Below are 18,683 nucleotides of genomic sequence, written 5' to 3'. Positions count from 1 at the left end.
AAAAAGAAAAAAACTAAAGTGGACAAATCAGAATTGAGTTGCTAAATGCATTATAAAAAATGTCCAGTTTTAAATAAAAACTTGTCAGACATGCAAAGAAACAAGACACCCATAATGAGAAAACTGCAGATAACAGAAACGGACAGTGGTCCTGTACCTGTAGCAGATAAAGAGTGCAAAACTGCTATTACAAGTATGCTTAAAAAGTTTAATATCCAGAGGAATTAAGATTTTACACTACAGAATATTTGTGTAACACAAAAGGCGGCAGTAGAGGAGGAACAAAACAAAAAATCTGAGACATATATAAAACAAAATCGGGGCGCCTGGGTGGCTCAGTTGGTTAAGCGACTGCCTTCGGCTCCGGTCATGATCCTGGAGTCCCAGGATCGAGTCCCGCATCGGGCTCCCTGCTCGGCAGGGAGTCTGCTTCTCCCTCTGACCCTCCTCCCTCTCATGCTCTCTGTCTCTCATTCTCTCTCTCTCAAATAAATAAAATCTTAAAAAAAAAAAAAAAAAAAATCAAGGATATAAACCAAAAATTATTAACTAAATGTGAATAGACTAAAAAACACTAAATCAAAGTGAGACTAGATAAAAACACACAACTGAACAGGTGGCCAACAGACACAGGAAAAGATGCTCAACATCAATCATCATCAGGAAAATGCAAATCAAAACTACAGTGAGGTATCACCTCACACCCATCAGAATGGCTAAAATCAAAAAGACAAGAACAAAGTGTTGGCGAGGATGTTGAGAAAAAGGAACCCCCATGCACTCACTGTTGGTAGTAATGCAAATTGGTACAGTCACTGGAAAACACTATGGAGGTTGCTCAAAAAAATTAAAAATAGGAATACCAGATGATCCAATAATTCCACTATTGGGCATTTACCCAGGGAAAATGAAAACACTAACTCGAAAAGATGTACCCTTACGTTTACTGCAGCATTCTTTACAATAGTCAAGACATGGAAGCAACCTAAGCGGTCCATCGGTAGACGAATGGATAAGGAAGATGTGTTACACACACACACACACACACACACAGGAATATTACAAAGCATTACAAAAGGATGCAATCGGGGCGCCTGCGTGGCTCAGTCGGTTAAGCGTCTGCCTTCGGCTCAGGTCATGATCCCAGGGTCCTGGGATCAAGCCCCGCATCGGGCTCCCTGCTTATCGGGGAGCCTGCTTCTCCCTCTCCTACTCCCTCCTGCTTGTGTTCCCTCTCTCGCTGTGTCTCTCTCTGTCAAATAAATAAAATCTTTAAAAAATAAAAAATAAAAATAAGTAAATAAAAAATAAAAAAGGATGCAATCGCGCCATTTAAGACAACATGGACCTAGAGAGTATTATGCTAAGTGAAATAAGTCAGACTGAGAAAGACAAATATGCTATGACTCCACTCATAAATGGAGTCTATAAAAAATGAACAAACAAAAAGCAGAATCAGAACTATAAATACAGAGAACTAATGGTTACCAGAGGGGAAGGGAGCTGGGAGGTGGGTAAAATGGGTGAAGGGGAAAGGAAGATACATGCCTCCAGTTATGGAATGAGTAAGTCACTGAAATATAAAGAACATAAGGAATACAGTCCATGATATTCTAATAGGGATGTAATAGGACAGATGGTAGCTATACTTGCTGTGAACATAGCCTAAGGTATAAACTTGTCAAATCACTGAGTTGTACACCTGAAACTCATGTAACATTGTATCAACTGCACTAAAAAAAACCCTCACACAATTGAATTATATACTGTCCATAAGAGATACTTTATATTCAAAGCTAGATGTTGAAAATAAAAGTAGAAAAGATATATAATGCAACCAGTAACCATAAGACAGCTAGACTAGCTATATTATCATAAAACAAAATAAACTTTATGACAAGAAATATTATTGAAGGCAAAAACATTTTGTAATAATAAAAAGGTCAATGCATGAGGAAGATATATGCTATGTAATATATTCCATATAACCCCATTACAAATGGATATGGGCCTGACAGGGTCCCAAGATTCATAAAGCAAAAACTGACAAAATTGAAACTACACAATTCCAGAATTATAGCTAGATTTCAATACCACTCTCTCAATATTTGCTAAAACAAAGTCAGTTAAGTATATATGATTTGGTCAACCCTTTCAACTCACCCAATGGACATTTATAGAATGCTCCACCCCCAAAACAGAATATACATTCTTTTCAAGCACTCAAAGAACATTCTCCCAGATATAGCAAATGCTATATCACAAGTTAATTCCTAAGAAATTTTTTTTTTTTTTAAGTAGGCTCCATGCCCAGCATGGAGCCCAACAAGAGGCTTGAACTCACAACCCTGAGATCGAGACCTGAGCTGAAATCATGAGTCAGACACTTAACCAACTGAACTACCCATGCACCTGCCTAATTTTAAAAGAATTTCATATTCTTCAATAAATAAAAGTATGTTACCTGGTCATAAGAGAAATAAGAAATCGACAATGGAAAGAAATTTGGAAAAATTTCTTAAAATTGTTGCCAAATATGTGGCATACTTCTAAATAACCCTGACTTCACTGTGGGTTAAAGAAGAAATCACAAAAATGTCAGAAAGTATCTTAAAATAAATGAAAACAAACACAGAACATGTCAAAATGTATTGTGTATACAGCTAAAATGAAAATTTCTAGCTTTAGGGACGCCTGGGTGGCTCAGTCGTTAAGCATCTGCCTTCGGCTCAGGTCATGATCCCAGGATCCTGAGATGGAGCCCCGCATCGGGCTCCCTGCTCTGCAGGAAGCCTGCTTCTCCCTCTCCCTCCCCCTCCTGCTTGTGTTCCCTCTTTCACGATGTTTCTGTCAAATAAATAAATTTTTAAAAATCTTTAAAAAAAAAAAAAAAGACTAGATACTATTCCCCTAGGATCAAAAAACAAGGATTTCTGCTCTCATCATATTTATTTAACAGTATACTAGGATCTAATAAAATAAAGAGCAGGGAAAAAGCATCCAGACTGGAAAGGAAGAAGTACATTTGTCTTTATTTCAGATGTTATGACCCAGTGTACAGGAAATCCTATGGAATTTACAAAAACCTAATAAGTTCAGCAAGGACACAGGATACAGATCAACAACAAGAACACAAGATACAGATCAATAACAAAAAATCAACTTGTCTTTCTATATAGTTGCAACAAGAAATCAGAAGAGGAAATTAAAAGAAAAACTCCATTCAAAATACCAAAAAGAATTCAATGCCTGGAAATAAATTTAACAAGAGTATAAGTCTGTATGTTGAAAACTTCAAAACATTGCCAGGAGAAATTAAAGATCTAAATAAAGGGACAGGTATTTCACATTCATGGATTGGAAGACTCAATATTGTTAAAGTGGCCATTCTTCCCAAATGGATCTATAGATTCTAGACAACACAACCTCAATCAAAATGCCAATAGGTGCTTCTGTAGAAATTAACATGATCCTAAAATTTATATGGAAATACAAACTTTTTTTAAACATTTATTTATTTATTTGGAGGGGTTTGCGCAGAGAGACTCTCAAACAGACTCCACACTGAGTGCAGAGCCCAATGCCGGGCTGGATCTCATGGCCCTGAGATCACAACCTGAGCCAAAAACCAAGAGTCAGACACTTAACCGACTGAGCCACCCAGGTGCCCCTGGAAATACAAACTTTTGACTGAAAATAGCCAAGATCATTTACATCACAGTTGGAGGGGCGCCTGGGTGGCTCAGTTGTTAAGCATCTGCCTTCAGCTCAGGTCATGATCCCAGGATCCTGGGATCGAGCCCCGCATCGGGCTCCCTGCTCTTCGGGAAGCCTGCTTCTCCCTCTCCCACTCCCCCTGCTTGTGTTCCCTCTCTTGCTGTGTCTCTCTCTGTCAAATAAATGAATAAATAATCTTTAAAAAAAAAAAAAAAATCACAGTTGGAAAACTCAGACGACCCAATATCAAAACTTAATTATAAAGCTACTGTAATAAAAGCAGTATAGTACTGATGTAACAAAAGATATAGGTCAAAGGACAACAGAAAGTCTAGAAATTTATGGTCAATTCATTTCAACAAGAGTGCCAAGACAATGCAATAGGAAAAGAGTCCTTCTGGTAAAACAGTGAAGAGATTATAAAATGTGGTATAGCCATAAAATGGAATGTTATTCAGCCATAAAAAGGAAGAAATTACCGATACATGGATGCTATGGCAAGGATAAACTTCAACAATATCATGCTAAATTAAAGAAGCCAGACACAAAAGTTTGTGTGATTTCATTTATAAGAAATATCTAGAAAAGACAAACATCCTAGAGATAGAAAGCCACTCAGTGGTAGCCTGAGGCATGGGAGAGCAGCAGGAATGAACACAAACAGGCATGAGGAAGCTTTCTGAGCTGATGGAAATGTTCTAAAACTGGATTGTGAGGGCTGTGCAACTGTGTAAATGTACCAAGAATCACTGAAATGTGTGCTTACTGTAGGTGAGTTTTATGCAACATAAAATTCTACCTCAATGAAATGGTTTTTTTAAAAAGGAACAATCAGGGGCGCCTGGGTGGCTCAGTTGGTTAAGCGACTGCCTTCAGCTCAGGTCATGATCCTGGAGTCCCGGGATCAAGTCCCACATCGGGCTCCCTGCTCAGGAGGGAGTCTGCTTCTCCCTCTAACCTGCCTCCCTCTCATGCTCTCGGTCTCTCATTCTCTCTCTCGCAAATAAATAAAATCTTAAAAAAAAAAAAATTTATTAAAAAAAAAAAAGGAACAATCAGGAGTTCCCCATCCCTAGAGGACAGAAGCAGGGACTGAAGGAGCTCCTATCAGGATGCCAGAGTGGAAGAATCTGACCCCATTGTTGGTTCTAAGAGCCTGTGGCCTTTTGACCCAAAGCGCTGGTTTATGTACTTCTTGTGGCTTTGCCCAATTGCTATTCATAAGGGTCCTAAAAAACATGTGACTACTCTTCCAAAGATTTCACTTGCAAACACTGAACATGGAATGTTTTCACCTTTCGTCCTGTAAAGGCAGCTCGATGAAGCGGTGTGTCTCCCATGTCATTCAATACATTCACTTCTGCACCAGCCTGACAAACATGAAAACTTTAGATATCTTCCACATGTCAAGAAATACACAAAGATGAAAAGAATTCCTTAAAAAGATATTAAATATTTTTTAAAGAATTTATTTTTAAGTAATCTCGACACCCAACGTGGGGCTCAAACTTAGAACCCTGAGATCAAGAGTTGCATGCTCTACCAAATGAACCAGTCAGGCACCCCAAAAATACATTAAATATTTCAAAACTAAAATAATGTTAATATTCATTGGTTGTCACTACTAAAATTCAATTCATTTCATAGTAAACAGTAAAGCTTCCTGAAAGGTAAAAGTCTGATAGGTAGAAGAGTAAAAAGCTATTTTCCTTAAAAAAATGTACAGACCTTCACTCTACTTTAGAAACCCCCATATTGAAAAAAGAACTGTCTGAATGAAACACCAAATTTTCTCCACCAATCTAGTAAGTTTTCAGTGAAGAAAAAGATCCCAATATTTAAACATACCACCCAATTTTAAGACACAAAACATAATTTCAGAAATACCAATGTGAAAAATTATCAGAGAATTGAAAAATGTGAGATCTTAAATCATATGGTGCTCATTAAGAGATTCTGGCATCATTTCTGAATTACTTAGGATGTACTTTGGTTATTTTTTTAACTGTTATATTAAAAACTAGTATCTTCACATTAATTCATACATTCACTTTTGCAATTTTAAAAAGTCAGAAAAATCAAATGACTAAAAAAAATAGAATTTTAATTAATCACCAGGCTAACCTAATTCATGTACTTAGCAAAGAACAATTAAGTGTGTTAATGTTAAATAAGCCATTATGGTTAGTCGGCTTTTCTAAGACTTTCACAATTTCCATAACAGCAATATTTATTTTATTCATTTAAAAAGTAAAGCTATAAATATACCTTTAACAGATCCTGAACCACATGTCTATGTCCAAAATAGCATGCCAGATGAAGAGGTGTCCAGCCTAAATTAGACTTACTTCTTCCTAAAAATGGAAAAATATAAAGCATTTTTGTTATTTAGATAATTTTATAATAAAATTTCTCTTTACCATGGTACTCCCATACACTGGCCAATCTCCCCTTCACATTGCACTGCTGATGAATGAGAGGCAAGAGACAGGACACAGTAAGAAGTGTAACAAGTATAATGGATTAGAACCCACAAGACCCAGATTCTGATGCCACCTTCCTAACTCCATGTCCTCATTTTTAAAAGGGTGGTGGGAGGCGTCATGGGAGTTACATTCAAAGTAGATGATCTCTAGTTGGCTCCACGGTTCTGAGTCTCTAACCATCTCACAATCATCTAGCAAAGATCTGGTTCTCTCAGCACAGTATTTCATGAAAAGCACCTCTGCGCCATGTTAGGACGGTGGATGGAAAGAGGGAATGGATGAAGAATCTTTTCTGCACCATTTGGAAAGCTGTTAGCTCTGCAAACAGTGACAGCAAATGGAGTCCTGACTCCAGATAAAATCTCAAGTAATGAGGATATTGGTTACCAGAGTGGTAGAGTCCAGCTACTCTTAACAAGATAACAAGAACCAAAGTTAAGAGCAACAAAATGTCGGATCCTTGCTGAGGAGAGGTATAGAATAATTGAGTGCAACAAAAACATAACTATACAATTCAATTCAGAAGAAAAAAAAAAACATAGGGCACTATAGCTTAGAGCGGAGATAGCTCCAAAAGGTTATCAAAATTCCAAATCAGGCTTAAGAGCATGCAGCCTATCAAATTCCAAAGCTCAGCACCCTGGAGGGTCTACCAAAGCCCAGGAGCATGCTGCCACCCAGGGGGCACTCCTCAGGAGTAGCTAGAGGTTTAATGGCTGCCCTCATTTCCTGGATTTCAGATTTTGAGCCAACAGAAACCCCAGGCACCAGCCTCAGTGCACCCAGAACAAGCCTCTGACAGCTCCCTGAGGGACCGCTGCCACTAACAGTGTCCTGTGATTGTTTGCCACTTACCCAAACACCCACAACTGTTTCCTCTAAAATGTATGCCCTCTAGAACCTGTAATTCCAGAGTGAATAAATTCTAGAGGCAGTCTTTTTTTCATGGAATGTTTCTTTTACCTTCTGTCCTTAACTGAAACCTAGCTCTTCCTGATGACAAGGACCCTCCTCTAACCCCCAGGTGGAGCCTCCCCAGATAATTCCCACACCCACTGGACCTCACACAACAGAAGCCATGCGAACTTCCCCATCAAAACCCAATGCTGTCTCTAGTCAAGGACTCCACTCACATTACAACCCCTCTTGAGACTTCTGCCATTAAACCTCAAACACCTTGTCTGCTGCCATCTACCAACCTCCCACCAGCTCACCCCTCACCAAGTACCTCCGGGGGACAGTCTTTCTCCCCATGCAAACCGTGCCACTGTCCTAGGGGTGTCTACTACTTATTTGGTATCCTGATCTCTTGGTTTCTCAGCTTCCCTCATTTCCCGAAAACTTTGCCTCTGCTTGATGTTACATGCCCAGCCCTAGGGCCACAGCCTGGATGTCATCATCATCTCTGACCTCACAAACTCCCCACTTTCTAGCCTGTTCACACAGGTATACTCCAGACTTGTTCAATTAAATCAGCCCTTCATTCCTTAACCACTTCTCATGTATGTAAACACCTCCATCTTTACTTTCTTCAGTAAATCCATCATTTTGACCCCTCACTTCAACTTCTTTGCCTGTCCCCTCCATAATCCTGTTGTAGTAGCCTACAAAAACCCCAAAGCCTGATAAGTACACTAGCTTGATTTTTCTGTAACTATACCCAGGTTCGCTGAACAGTGGTAGAAGAAAAATAACAGAACCCTGTGGACTCATGGCACTTTAAACTCAGCATCTCCTACTTCAGCTAGGCTCTAGACAAGATTGGCAATCCTTCTTATACTCTTCAGGTGTCTCTCCTACATTCCACAACATGCACTTCCAGTCACCCCTGTTCTCCTCAAGCCTCTTACCCAAACAAAGGGCCTCAGTCTCTCAGCTTCACAATGAGAAGAAAGGCTTTCATGGAATTCCTGGGGCTTCCTGGAGCCAAATCTACCACCACACCACTATCTACAGGCATTCTTCCATCCTTCCCTTCTGATGTTTAAGATTAATCCAGTTCCTGTATCCTGGATTCCATCCCTTTCTGCTTCTCAGGCACTCTTCTCCTTTATCATCCACCTCCCCCTCTTCACTTATGAGTAAGGAGGAAGTAAACACTCAGTCTCTTCCATCTTACAAGCAAGAGGAACAAAAGCCCTCTCTGATCCCATTCTCCCTACCAGCTACTGTCCTCCTCACTCGCCCCTCCCGCTCTGTCCGCACTTACTCTTTCCACCCCCTTCATTCCCGTCAGTGCCCCACCCGCCATGGCAGGCCAGGTTCATCTCCCACCATGTCATTCAAATGGTCCTCAAGTTTTAATCCACAAATGCTGTCACCAAATACCAGGGGCACTTTTCAGCTGCCACAGCACTATGTCACTGGACAGCACTGGACAGCATGGCCCACATGCCTTCCAGGCTGCCACAGCCCTGCACCCTACAGTGTTTCTCTCCCTGTTTCCCTGCTTTGGCACTTCTCTCAGGATCCTTTGCAAGTTCTGCTGTCCGATGAGTCCTTCATTACTGGTATCTCCAATAATGGTATCTCCTGACCCTTTTCCACTGCTTTCACTGTTAATGTACTACTGACTTCAAAATCCATATTCCCCTTTCAAACTCTTTACTAGACACCTCCATTTGGAGGATACAAAATACCTTGTGCTCAAAAAGTGCAAAGCTGAGCTCACCTGTCATTTTATATGTACACTGTTGACCCCTGAACATGGGTTTCGTTTTGTTTTAAAGATTTTATTTATTTAGTTGAAAGAGACAGAGATAGCGAGAGCAGGAACACAAGCAAGGGGAGTGGGAGAGGGAGAAACAGGCTTCCTGCCGGGCAGGGAGCCCGATGCGGGGCTCAATCCCAGGACCCTGGGATCATGACCTGAGCCGAAGGCAGACGCTTAACGACTGAGCCACCCAGGTGCCCACAGCATGGGTTTTGAACAGCATGGGTCCACTCACATACAGATTTTAGTCGATAAACACTTTAAATGTATTTTCCTTGTGATTTTAACATTTTCTTTTCTCTAGCTTGCTTTATTATAAGAATACGGTACATAATACATATATGTTAATTGACTTATCAGTAAGGCTTCTGGTCAACAGTAGGCTATTAGCAGTCAAGTTTTTGGAGAGTCAAAGTTCAATGTGGACTTTTTACTGTGCCGAGGGGGTTGGTGCCCCTTCACTCTGTGTTGTTCAAGGGTCAACTGTACACACTCACTAAAACTACCTCTTCTTCCCCACATTTGTTTTTACAATGAATTGCCCTTATTCACCTTGTTTCTCAAGTCAGAAAAAGTAACACCCTTGCCCCTTTTCTTTTTCACCCCCCACATTCAGTTAGTCCTATTGATTCTACCTCCTAAATGTTAATTATACCTACTTGTTGTTATTTCCTCTAAGTTACTGTAACAGCGTCTGAACTGGTCTCCTCACATCTAGTGTTTCCAGGTAAGATTCTGGACCAAAAAATCAGAATTTCCAAAATCCTACATTAAAATACTTCATTTTTTATACTCTTTACTACTTACCATGGATATACAAAAAATTTTGTACCCTTATCCTAGAAATACTGGCCTTAACCTTCAACTGCAGGTCAGTGCTTCCTTCTCTTTCAACTTGACATCAGTAATTCCTTCCAACCAATAACATCTCTATGTTGATTGTTAAGCTTTAATTCTTGAAGAATTATAGTACACTTCACCATTTTTTTCAATTTCTCAGGGTTTGGAAAAACAAATCAGATAGAAAAGAAATCCTAGAAATGCCTAGCACAGGTGATCCCCATGGGGAAACACTACTCACTACCCCATCCCACCTCTCCCTATTCACTTCACCTGGTGTGCCATTCCTCTACATATATCCTTTAAACTGCCCTTAAGACAGAGGCTGACTGACAGGTATAACAATGAAATTCTGAAAAAGCATTCACATCTGTTTCATAGTTTTACATTCCAAGTAGACAACTTTCCACAGATTCACCTGAAACAGCCATAGGTGAGGGTGGGAAAGGTAGATAATACAGGGTTATTAGGATTTTCAAATGCCAGGAATGTTTTTAGCTTTCAAAATAGCATCCCCAGATAAAGATTAAGAAATGGTCTTTGTCGGGGCGCCTGGGTGGCTCAGTTGGTTAAGCGACAGCCTTCGGCTCAGGTCATGATCCTGGAGTCCCTGGATCAAGTCCCGCATCGGGCTCCCTGCTCGGCGGGGAGTCTGCTTCTCCCTCTGACCCTCCCCCCTCTCATGTGCTCTCTCATTCTCTGTCAAATAAACAAATAAAATCTTAAAAAAAAAAAAAGAAATGGTCTTTGTCAAAGCACCAGAAGGATTTTTAGAATTCCTTTAGCGTACCAAAAACCAACTCATTTTCTCAAAAACTCAGATCATAGTTTCCTCCCTGCTGCAATCCTTCTCCACTGTGGGTGAAGCCATAAGGTTTGTGGCCCTAGGACAGGAGAAGAATGTGACATAGCAGAATAAAATATGCATCTGGGACAGAGGACTGGGAGAAAGACACAAAGGCAGAGACATAGCCCTCCTGTTCATGAGCCCAGAGAGCGAGATAAATTGAGGGAACACCACGAACAGGCAAGTGGCATCTGGGATGACAGGAAAAGATCCCCCAGCAACCACCTGCAGGGCAGCCACAAAGTGACAGCCAAGGACCACCATTTGTATGACAGAGACACGAGTTTGACTTTGCCCCAGGTTCAGCTATAAAAGCTTAAGGAGCACTAGAAAGAAAAGGGCCACAGAGGAACCAAAGGCTATAGACACACATAAACAAGGCTCACCCTTACATTTAAAAGCCACCTTAGGGGAGATGGGGCAAGAAGAGTTGAGAGGCTCTGGAAGACCATTTATCAAAAAGCAATTGAGCTTGAGGTATCCAAAGACTAACATTAAGTTTTCCATACTTCAAGAATGAGAAGGTGCGGGCGCCTGGGTGGCTCAGTTGGTTAAGCGACTGCCTTCGGCTCAGGTCATGATCCTGGAGTCCCTGGATCGAGTCCCGCATCGGGCTCCCTGCTCGGCAGGGAGTCTGCTTCTCCCTCTGACCCTCCCCCCTCTCATGTGCTCTCTCTCAAATAAATAAATAAAATCTTAAAAAAAAAAAAAAAAAAAGAATGAGAAGGTGCTTGTTGAAATATCAGTCATTTTGGAAAATAAATTCTATTTCTCTGCACACCTGAGTGCAATATTTACAACCTTGCTACACAAGATGCATTAGGATTTGGCTGCTGCTTACCTATCCAACTTTATCCCCCACCCCCCTCCTGCCTGTAGGCCCTTGCCACCTAGGCTGCCTCTCGCCTCAGGACCTTAGCACATGCTCTACCTTCTCCCTTGAACATTTTTTCCCTTTTCACCTGGTTAGTCCTACATACTCTTCATAGATTACCTTAGAATCATTTCCTCTAAGAAGCTAATCCTTCTAGTTCCAGTTTCATACCTCTCCAATGGGATCTCATGACACCCTGAGGTTCCATATTCTGGTACATACTGTGTAGTACAGACTAGTCTGATCTGTAAATCTACTACACTAGTCTCAGTGGGGGCAGGGATCCTACCTAACACCACCTGCAAGGTACTTCACAGGACTCTGGGCATATAGTAAACACTCAAACCTGCTGCTTTAACTACAATACCCTATCACAGCATGCATCTTGTAACTGATAAAACTGTCATGGACCCTAAACCTTAAGACTAGATCTCAATTTCTCTGACTTAGGGAAGACTACAAGAGACCTTTTACCCACTGTTATGAAGGTTCTTTCTAGAATAAGAGATGGGAATTTATTTCTAGCAAGACCAAAAAGATTAGTGCTAAATAAATGAGTCATACATACTCACAAGAGAAAAGCTAAAAAGCCCACCCAAAGCTTACCTTTGCAATTAATGTCAGCAATTACTTCATTTCTTTCCATGGTTTCTAATAACTGTCTAACTTCTTCAACGTTGCCATTTCTGGCATGATGGAGAAGCTGCTGCTCTGCTTCAGTGTTCATTTCTAGATTTAAAAATAATATTTATCTGTTCTATTATTATAAATTATTCTATTATCTAAATATTATTTATCTATTATTATTTATCTTCATTTTGCAGCTAATAAGATAGACACAAGAACTGACTAAATGAATCAGTTGCAGGACCAGAACTTTACTAAGACTCCTTTGCTTTTTTTATTATTAAAAAAATTCACTAGACATTCAGTCAAGTTTCTTAATCTCTCAAATTCTCAGTTTCCTCAACTCCAAATAACCTCATGAGCTGCTGTAACATTGTATGACAAAATGCTTTTATAGACCCACAATATTTGCAAATAGTTATTACAACAATAACTAGGCATAAAATTAAAATATGGTCATTACTATAAAAACATCCTAAGGCTGAAGTATAAATTAACATTCAAAACCTGTGCAAAATATTCTGAATAGAAAAAACTCAATTATAAAAATCCAGGAGTGACCATACTTACCATTCCTTTGTTTTCTCTCTCATATTTTACCAAGCCTCAAACCAAATATAGAGGACTACAACCAAATTTAAAGCATTTGTCAAAATGTTATGAACAGCAATTCACAGAATATAGATTTCTTACTAAAAAATACAAATAAATCAATTTTTTTGCCTACAAGATTAGCAAAAATAAAAGATTATACACCTGAAACTAACGTAACATTGCAAGTCAACAATACCTTAATTAAAAAAAAAAGATTAAACATGCCCAATGCTGTCTCGGACAGAAAATGTGCACTCCAGTAAAGTGTTAATACAAATGCATACAATCTTTCATATGTTGGGGGTGGGTCCTAATTTATCAATATCAAGTAAATTTCAAAATACACATACACCTGTGGAGGATTCTGCTAAGATGGCAGAGTTTGAAACACCAGGAATCTGTTTCCCCACCTAGACAATAATTGCACTGGCAGAATCTGCCCAATGCAACTATTTTGGAACCGTAGAATCTACTGAAGGGCTTTCAACCACCAGGGAAAGCTTGGAAGGTAAACTGGTTAATTCATGTCATTTTCAGCCCTTAGCAAGGCAGCAGCTACCCATCTCCCATAGTACATGTGTTCCTGGAGCAGGTTGCAGGAGCCATGGTGAGCAAAAAGACCCCTATACACCAAACATTGGAGAGCTGGGCTCTGATCATTGCTGCTTCTGATCACAGAGATGCAGACAAAGAGGCAAGTAGCTACTGCTGATGCAGCATCTCTCACTGCTTGCTGGGAGCCCCTCCAGTGGGTGGAACTTCCAGGGGATTTAAAGGGCCAGCACTCTTTTTTGTTTTCCCCCTTCATTTTTCTGTTCCTTCCCTTTTAAAAGCCAGACACTACGAACTAGGACATTCAGGGGCGCCTGGGTGGCTCAGTCAGTTGAGCATCTGCCTTCTGCTCAGGTCATGATCCCAGGGTCCTGGGATCAAGCCCCACTTCAGGCTCCCTGCTTCAGCGGGGAATCTGCTTCTCCCTCTCCCCCTGCCCCTCCCCCCTTCTCATGTGCACTTTTTCTCAATAAATAAAATCTTTAAAAAAATATTGACTAGGACATTCAAAAACAACTGCATATATGGAGAAAATTAGAACATAACTGCTCATGACCACCAAAAGGCTCAGCAAAGACCTGAGAAGACCTTAAGTTTACAGCTCAGGCTAACCCTTAGCACAGAGACAGCCCACAACAATCCAAAAACACAACAAATTAGAAAACCCTGGGGAAGGAGGAGAATTTGCTATCTTGAGTTACTACATTATTAAATTCAAATGTTCAGTTTTCAACAATGAAAAAAGTTACAAGGCATACAAAGAAACAAGAAAGTAGGGCCCATTCAAAGGGAAAAACAAATCAATGGAAACTGTCTCTGAAGAAGATCTGATGGCAAGTGGGCGCCTGGGTGGCTCAGTTGGTTAGGCAACTGCCTTCGGCTCAGGTCATGATCCTGGAGTCCCAGGATCGAGTCCTGCATCAGGCTCCCAGCTCAGCAGAGAGTCTGCTTCTCTCTCTGACCCTCCCCGCTCTCGTGCTCTCTCTCCCATTCTTTCTCTGAAATAAATAAATAAAATATTAAAAAAAAAAAAAGATCTGATGGCAAATATACTAGACAAAGATATCAAAAAGACATTCGAAGATCTAAAGAAAGATGAAGTCAAGAAAATGTATAAACAAGATAAAAATATGAAAAAATAGAAAACCTAAAAGTAAACAAATTCTTGAGCTGAAAAGGACAGTAACAAATAAAAAATTCACTTGAGGGATTCAAAGGCAGATTTGAACAAGCAGAAGATTCAGTGAACTTGATAGATAGGACAATGGAAATTACTCAGTCTGAGGAACAGAAAGAGACCAAAATCCGAACAGAGCTTAAGGGACCACAGTAGGACACCAAAACGCACATCAACATGCATCATGGAAGTCCTAGAAGAGGTAGAACAAGGGGTAAAGTATTTGGAGAATAGCTGAATATGTCCTCAATTTGATAAAAGACATGAATATAAACATCTGAGAAGGTCAATGAACTCCAAGTAAGGGGAACTCCGAGAGACACACTACATAATCTAATTTTCAAAAGAGAATCTTGAGAGAAGCAAGAGAGAAGCTGAGTCATCGGATCCAGGGTAAGATTATCAGATTTCTCGTCAGAAACTTTGGAGGACAGACAGCAGTGGGCAAATATATTTAAAGTGCAAAAAGAAAATTTTCAGCAAGAATTATGTATCTGGCAAAACTGCCTTTCAAAAGTGAGAGAGAAATTAAGACATTCCCAGAAAACAAAAGCTGAGAGAGTTCATTACCACTAGACCTGCCTTTTAAGAAATGCTCAAGAGAGTCCTGCAAGGTAAGATAAAGTCACACTAGACAGTAACTCAAGGCTATATAGAGAAATAACTTGATAAAGGTAAATGCATGTGCAATTACAGCTAGTGTTATTATAATAAAGGTTTAAAGCTGTACTTTGTTTTCTACATGATTTGAGTAATACCTTTAAAGAAAAAAATATGGTTTAAAAGTATTATTACTTTTTTTTTTTTTTAAAGATTTTATTTATTTATTTTACAGAGAGAGACATAGCGAGAGAGGGAACACAAGCAGGGGGAGTGGGAGAGGGAGAAGCAGGCTTCCCGAAGAGCAGGGAGCCCGATGCGGGGCTCGATCCCAGGACCCTGGGATCACGACCTGAGCCGAAGGCAGACGCTTAACGACTGAGCCACCCAGGCGCCCCTATTATTACAACTTTTTATAACTTATTATAATTTTTTATATTATTCTAACTCCAAATCTTGTTTTCTATGTAATTTAAGAAACTAACGCATTTAAAAGAATTATTAGTTTATGTTTTGGGTGTACAGTGTATAAAGACGTAATTTTGTGACATCAGTAACCAAAAAGGGTGGGAACAGAGCATAAAGCAGCAAGGTTTTTGTGTGTGTTAAGTTAAGGTAATATAAATTCAAATTAGTGCTATAACTTCAGGATGTTAAATGTAATCACCAGGGTAACTCCCCCTCAAATAGGTAAAGAATACACAAAAAAGGAAATAATGTAAATATTTCAGTACAAAAAAAGTCAGCTAAACACAGAAGATGACAATAATGCAATAAAGGAGGGGCAAAAAAAGCTATAAGGCATATAGAAAATAGCAAAATGACAGAAGTCCCTCCTTATCAGTATTTTAAATGTAAATGGATTAAACTCTCCACTCAAAAGACAGATTGGCAGAATGGATAAAAACACATTATCCAACTATATGCTGTCTACAGGAGATGCACTTTAGATTCAAAGACAGAAGTAGATTGAATGTTAAAGGATAGAAAAAGATATTCCTTGCAAACAGTAATCAAAACAGAAGTGACTATACTAACGTCAGACACAATAAACTCAAAACCAAAGAAGGTTACAAGGGACAAAGAAAGACATTATATATTAATAGAAGGTTTAATACAGCAAGAAGAAAGTAATTACAAACACCCAATGACAGATCAAAATATAACAAAAACAGAAGAAACATTTTTATAATAATAGTCGGAAACATCAATACCCCACTCACAATAATAGATAGGCCCACACCAGACAGAAGGAAACCACCACCTAACTTTGCATATTAAGAAACTAGAAAGAGGGGCGCCTGGGTGGCTCAGTTGGTTGGGCGACTGCCTTCGGCTCAGGTCATGATCCTGGAGTCCGGGGATCGAGTCCCGCATCGGGCTCCCTGCTCGGCGGGGAGTCTGCTTCTCCCTCTGACCCTCCTCCCTCTCGTGCTCTCTGTCTCTCATTCTCTCTCTCTCAAAGAAATAAATAAAATCTTTAAAAAAAAAAAAAAAAAAGAAACTAGAAAGAAAAAAAACTAAACCCAAAGCTATAATAATAAAGATTAGAGCAGAGAGCAACAAAATAGAGACTAGAAAAACAAAAAAATTCAATGAAACCAAAAGTTGGCTCTTCAAAATGATCAACAAAATTGACAAACGTTTAGCTGGACTAAGGAAAAAAAGAATCAACCCTACAAAAATAAAAAGCATTATAAGATACGGTGAACAATTATGCACCAACAAATCAGATAACCTAGATAACCTAGATGAAATGGACATATTCCTAGGAACACAAAACCTACCAAGACTAAGTCATGAAGAAATGGAAAATGTGAATAGGTACATAACTCGTAAAGAGATCGAGGGGTGCCTGGGTGGCTCAGTGGGTTAAACATCAGCCTTAGGCTCAGGTCATGATCTCAGGGTCCTGGGATCGAGCCCCGCATTGGGTTCCCTGCTCAGCGGGGAGGCCTGCTTCTCCCTCTCCCTCTGCCACTCTCCCTGCTTGTGCTCTCTCACTCACACTCTTGCTCTCAAAATCTTAAAAAAAAAAAAAAAACAAAAAACAAATGAGTAACAGAAATCTCCCAAAGAAAATCTTCCTGAACTTGACTGCTTCACTGGAGAATGATACTAATCCTTCTCAAATTTTTCTAAAAAGTGAAAGAGGAAAAAATACTTTGTAACTCATTCATGAGGCCACCATTATACTAATACCAAAGACAGACACTACAAGAAAACCACAGACTGATAACCCTTATGAACACTGATGGAAAAATTCTCAATGAAATACTAGCGAACTGAATTCAGCAGTGTATTAAAAGGAATATACACCATGACCCAGTGGGATTTATTCCTGAAAAGCAAGGATAGTTCAACATATGAAAATTGATCAATGTGATTCACTGCATTAATAAAAAACACATAATCCTCTCAACTGATGCAGATAGCACATTTAACAAAATTCAACATCTTTCATGATTTAAAAAAAACCTCAGAATTAGAAATAAAAGGAAACTATTTTAACGTAATAAAAGCCGTATGTGAAAAACCCACAGCAAACATCATACTCAACAGTGAAAGATGGAAAGCTTTTCCTCTAAGATTAGGAACAAGGAAAGCATGCCCACTTTCACCAGTTTTAGTCAACATAATATTGGGCATTCTAGCAGATAATTTAGACAATAAATAAAAAGCAACCAAATTGGGAAAGTAGTAAAATTATGTGTTTGCTGAGGACATTTACAGAAAACCATTAAGTGTCAACAAAAAAAGCTCTTAGAAATAACAAATTTAGGAAAGTGTTAGGATACAAGAGCAACATAAAAATCAGCTGCATTTCTTTACACTAGTAATAAGTCATCTGAAAAGGAAATTACAAAAATAATTCAATTTACAATACAATCAAAAAAGAATAAAACAGTTAAGAATTAACCAAAAAGATGAAATACTTATACAATAAAAACTACAAAATATTGAGAGAGATGAAAGACAAATAAATGGAAACACATCCCATTCACGGATTGGAAAACTCAACATTAAAATGTCAATCCTATGCAAAAAAAATCTAGACATTCATTCAATGCCTATCAAAATCCCAATAATGTTTTTTGTAGAAACAAAAGAACCCATCCTAAAACTTAATGAAATTTCAAGGAACTCTAAATAGCCAAAACAATCTTGAAAAAGGAGAATGCTGGAGGACTCATACTTCCTGATTTCAAACTTATTACAAAGCTACTGTAATTAAACACTGTGGTACTGGCATAAAGACAAACATATAAAATAATGGAATAGAACAGGGAAGCCAGAAATAAATCCTTGTGTATACGGTCAAATGAATTTTTATAAGACTGCCAAGACAATTCAATGAGGAAAGGACAGTCATCAACAAATGATGGGGAAACTGAAAATCCACATGGAAAAGAATAAAGTTGAACCTCTACCTAACATTGTATTCAAAAACTAACTCAAACTGGATCAAAGATCTAAATATAAGACTTAAAATTCAGAAGAAAACATAGGGCAAAAGCTTCATGATACTGGTTTTGGCAATGATTTCTTGGATACAAGGACATGGGTAACCAAAAAAATAGACAAAGTGGACACCATGAAAATTTTAAAATTCTGTGCATCAAAAAGACACTATCAGAATAAAAAGACAAGTCACA

At 39.1% G+C, this 18,683-nt stretch overlaps 1 protein-coding gene across 3 annotated transcripts in view; it reads right to left on the bottom strand.

Moving 5' to 3' along the window:
- The window catches only part of OSBPL1A (oxysterol binding protein like 1A), a 224,526-nt gene that overhangs the window by 193,339 nt on the left and 12,504 nt on the right, over nt 1–18,683 (bottom strand). For 2 of the 3 annotated variants that reach the window (XM_034995759.1, XM_034995760.1), the window contains exons 2-4: nt 12,084–12,206; nt 5,986–6,071; nt 5,013–5,087 (exon numbers count right to left, since the gene is read on the bottom strand). In XM_034995759.1, the coding sequence (XP_034851650.1) occupies nt 5,013–5,087; nt 5,986–6,071; nt 12,084–12,204 (282 nt within the window). In that variant the 5' untranslated portion in view covers nt 12,205–12,206. The remainder of the gene's footprint in view (nt 1–5,012; nt 5,088–5,985; nt 6,072–12,083; nt 12,207–18,683) is intronic. The other variant, XM_034995761.1, reaches the window with a different exon arrangement.

The sequence above is a fragment of the Mirounga leonina genome, unplaced genomic scaffold (assembly GCF_011800145.1).
Source record: "Mirounga leonina isolate KUSES-001 unplaced genomic scaffold, KU_Mleo_1.0 Mir_93, whole genome shotgun sequence".
Taxonomy (NCBI): domain Eukaryota; kingdom Metazoa; phylum Chordata; class Mammalia; order Carnivora; family Phocidae; genus Mirounga; species Mirounga leonina.
This window is presented reverse-complemented; position numbering and strand designations above follow the sequence as displayed.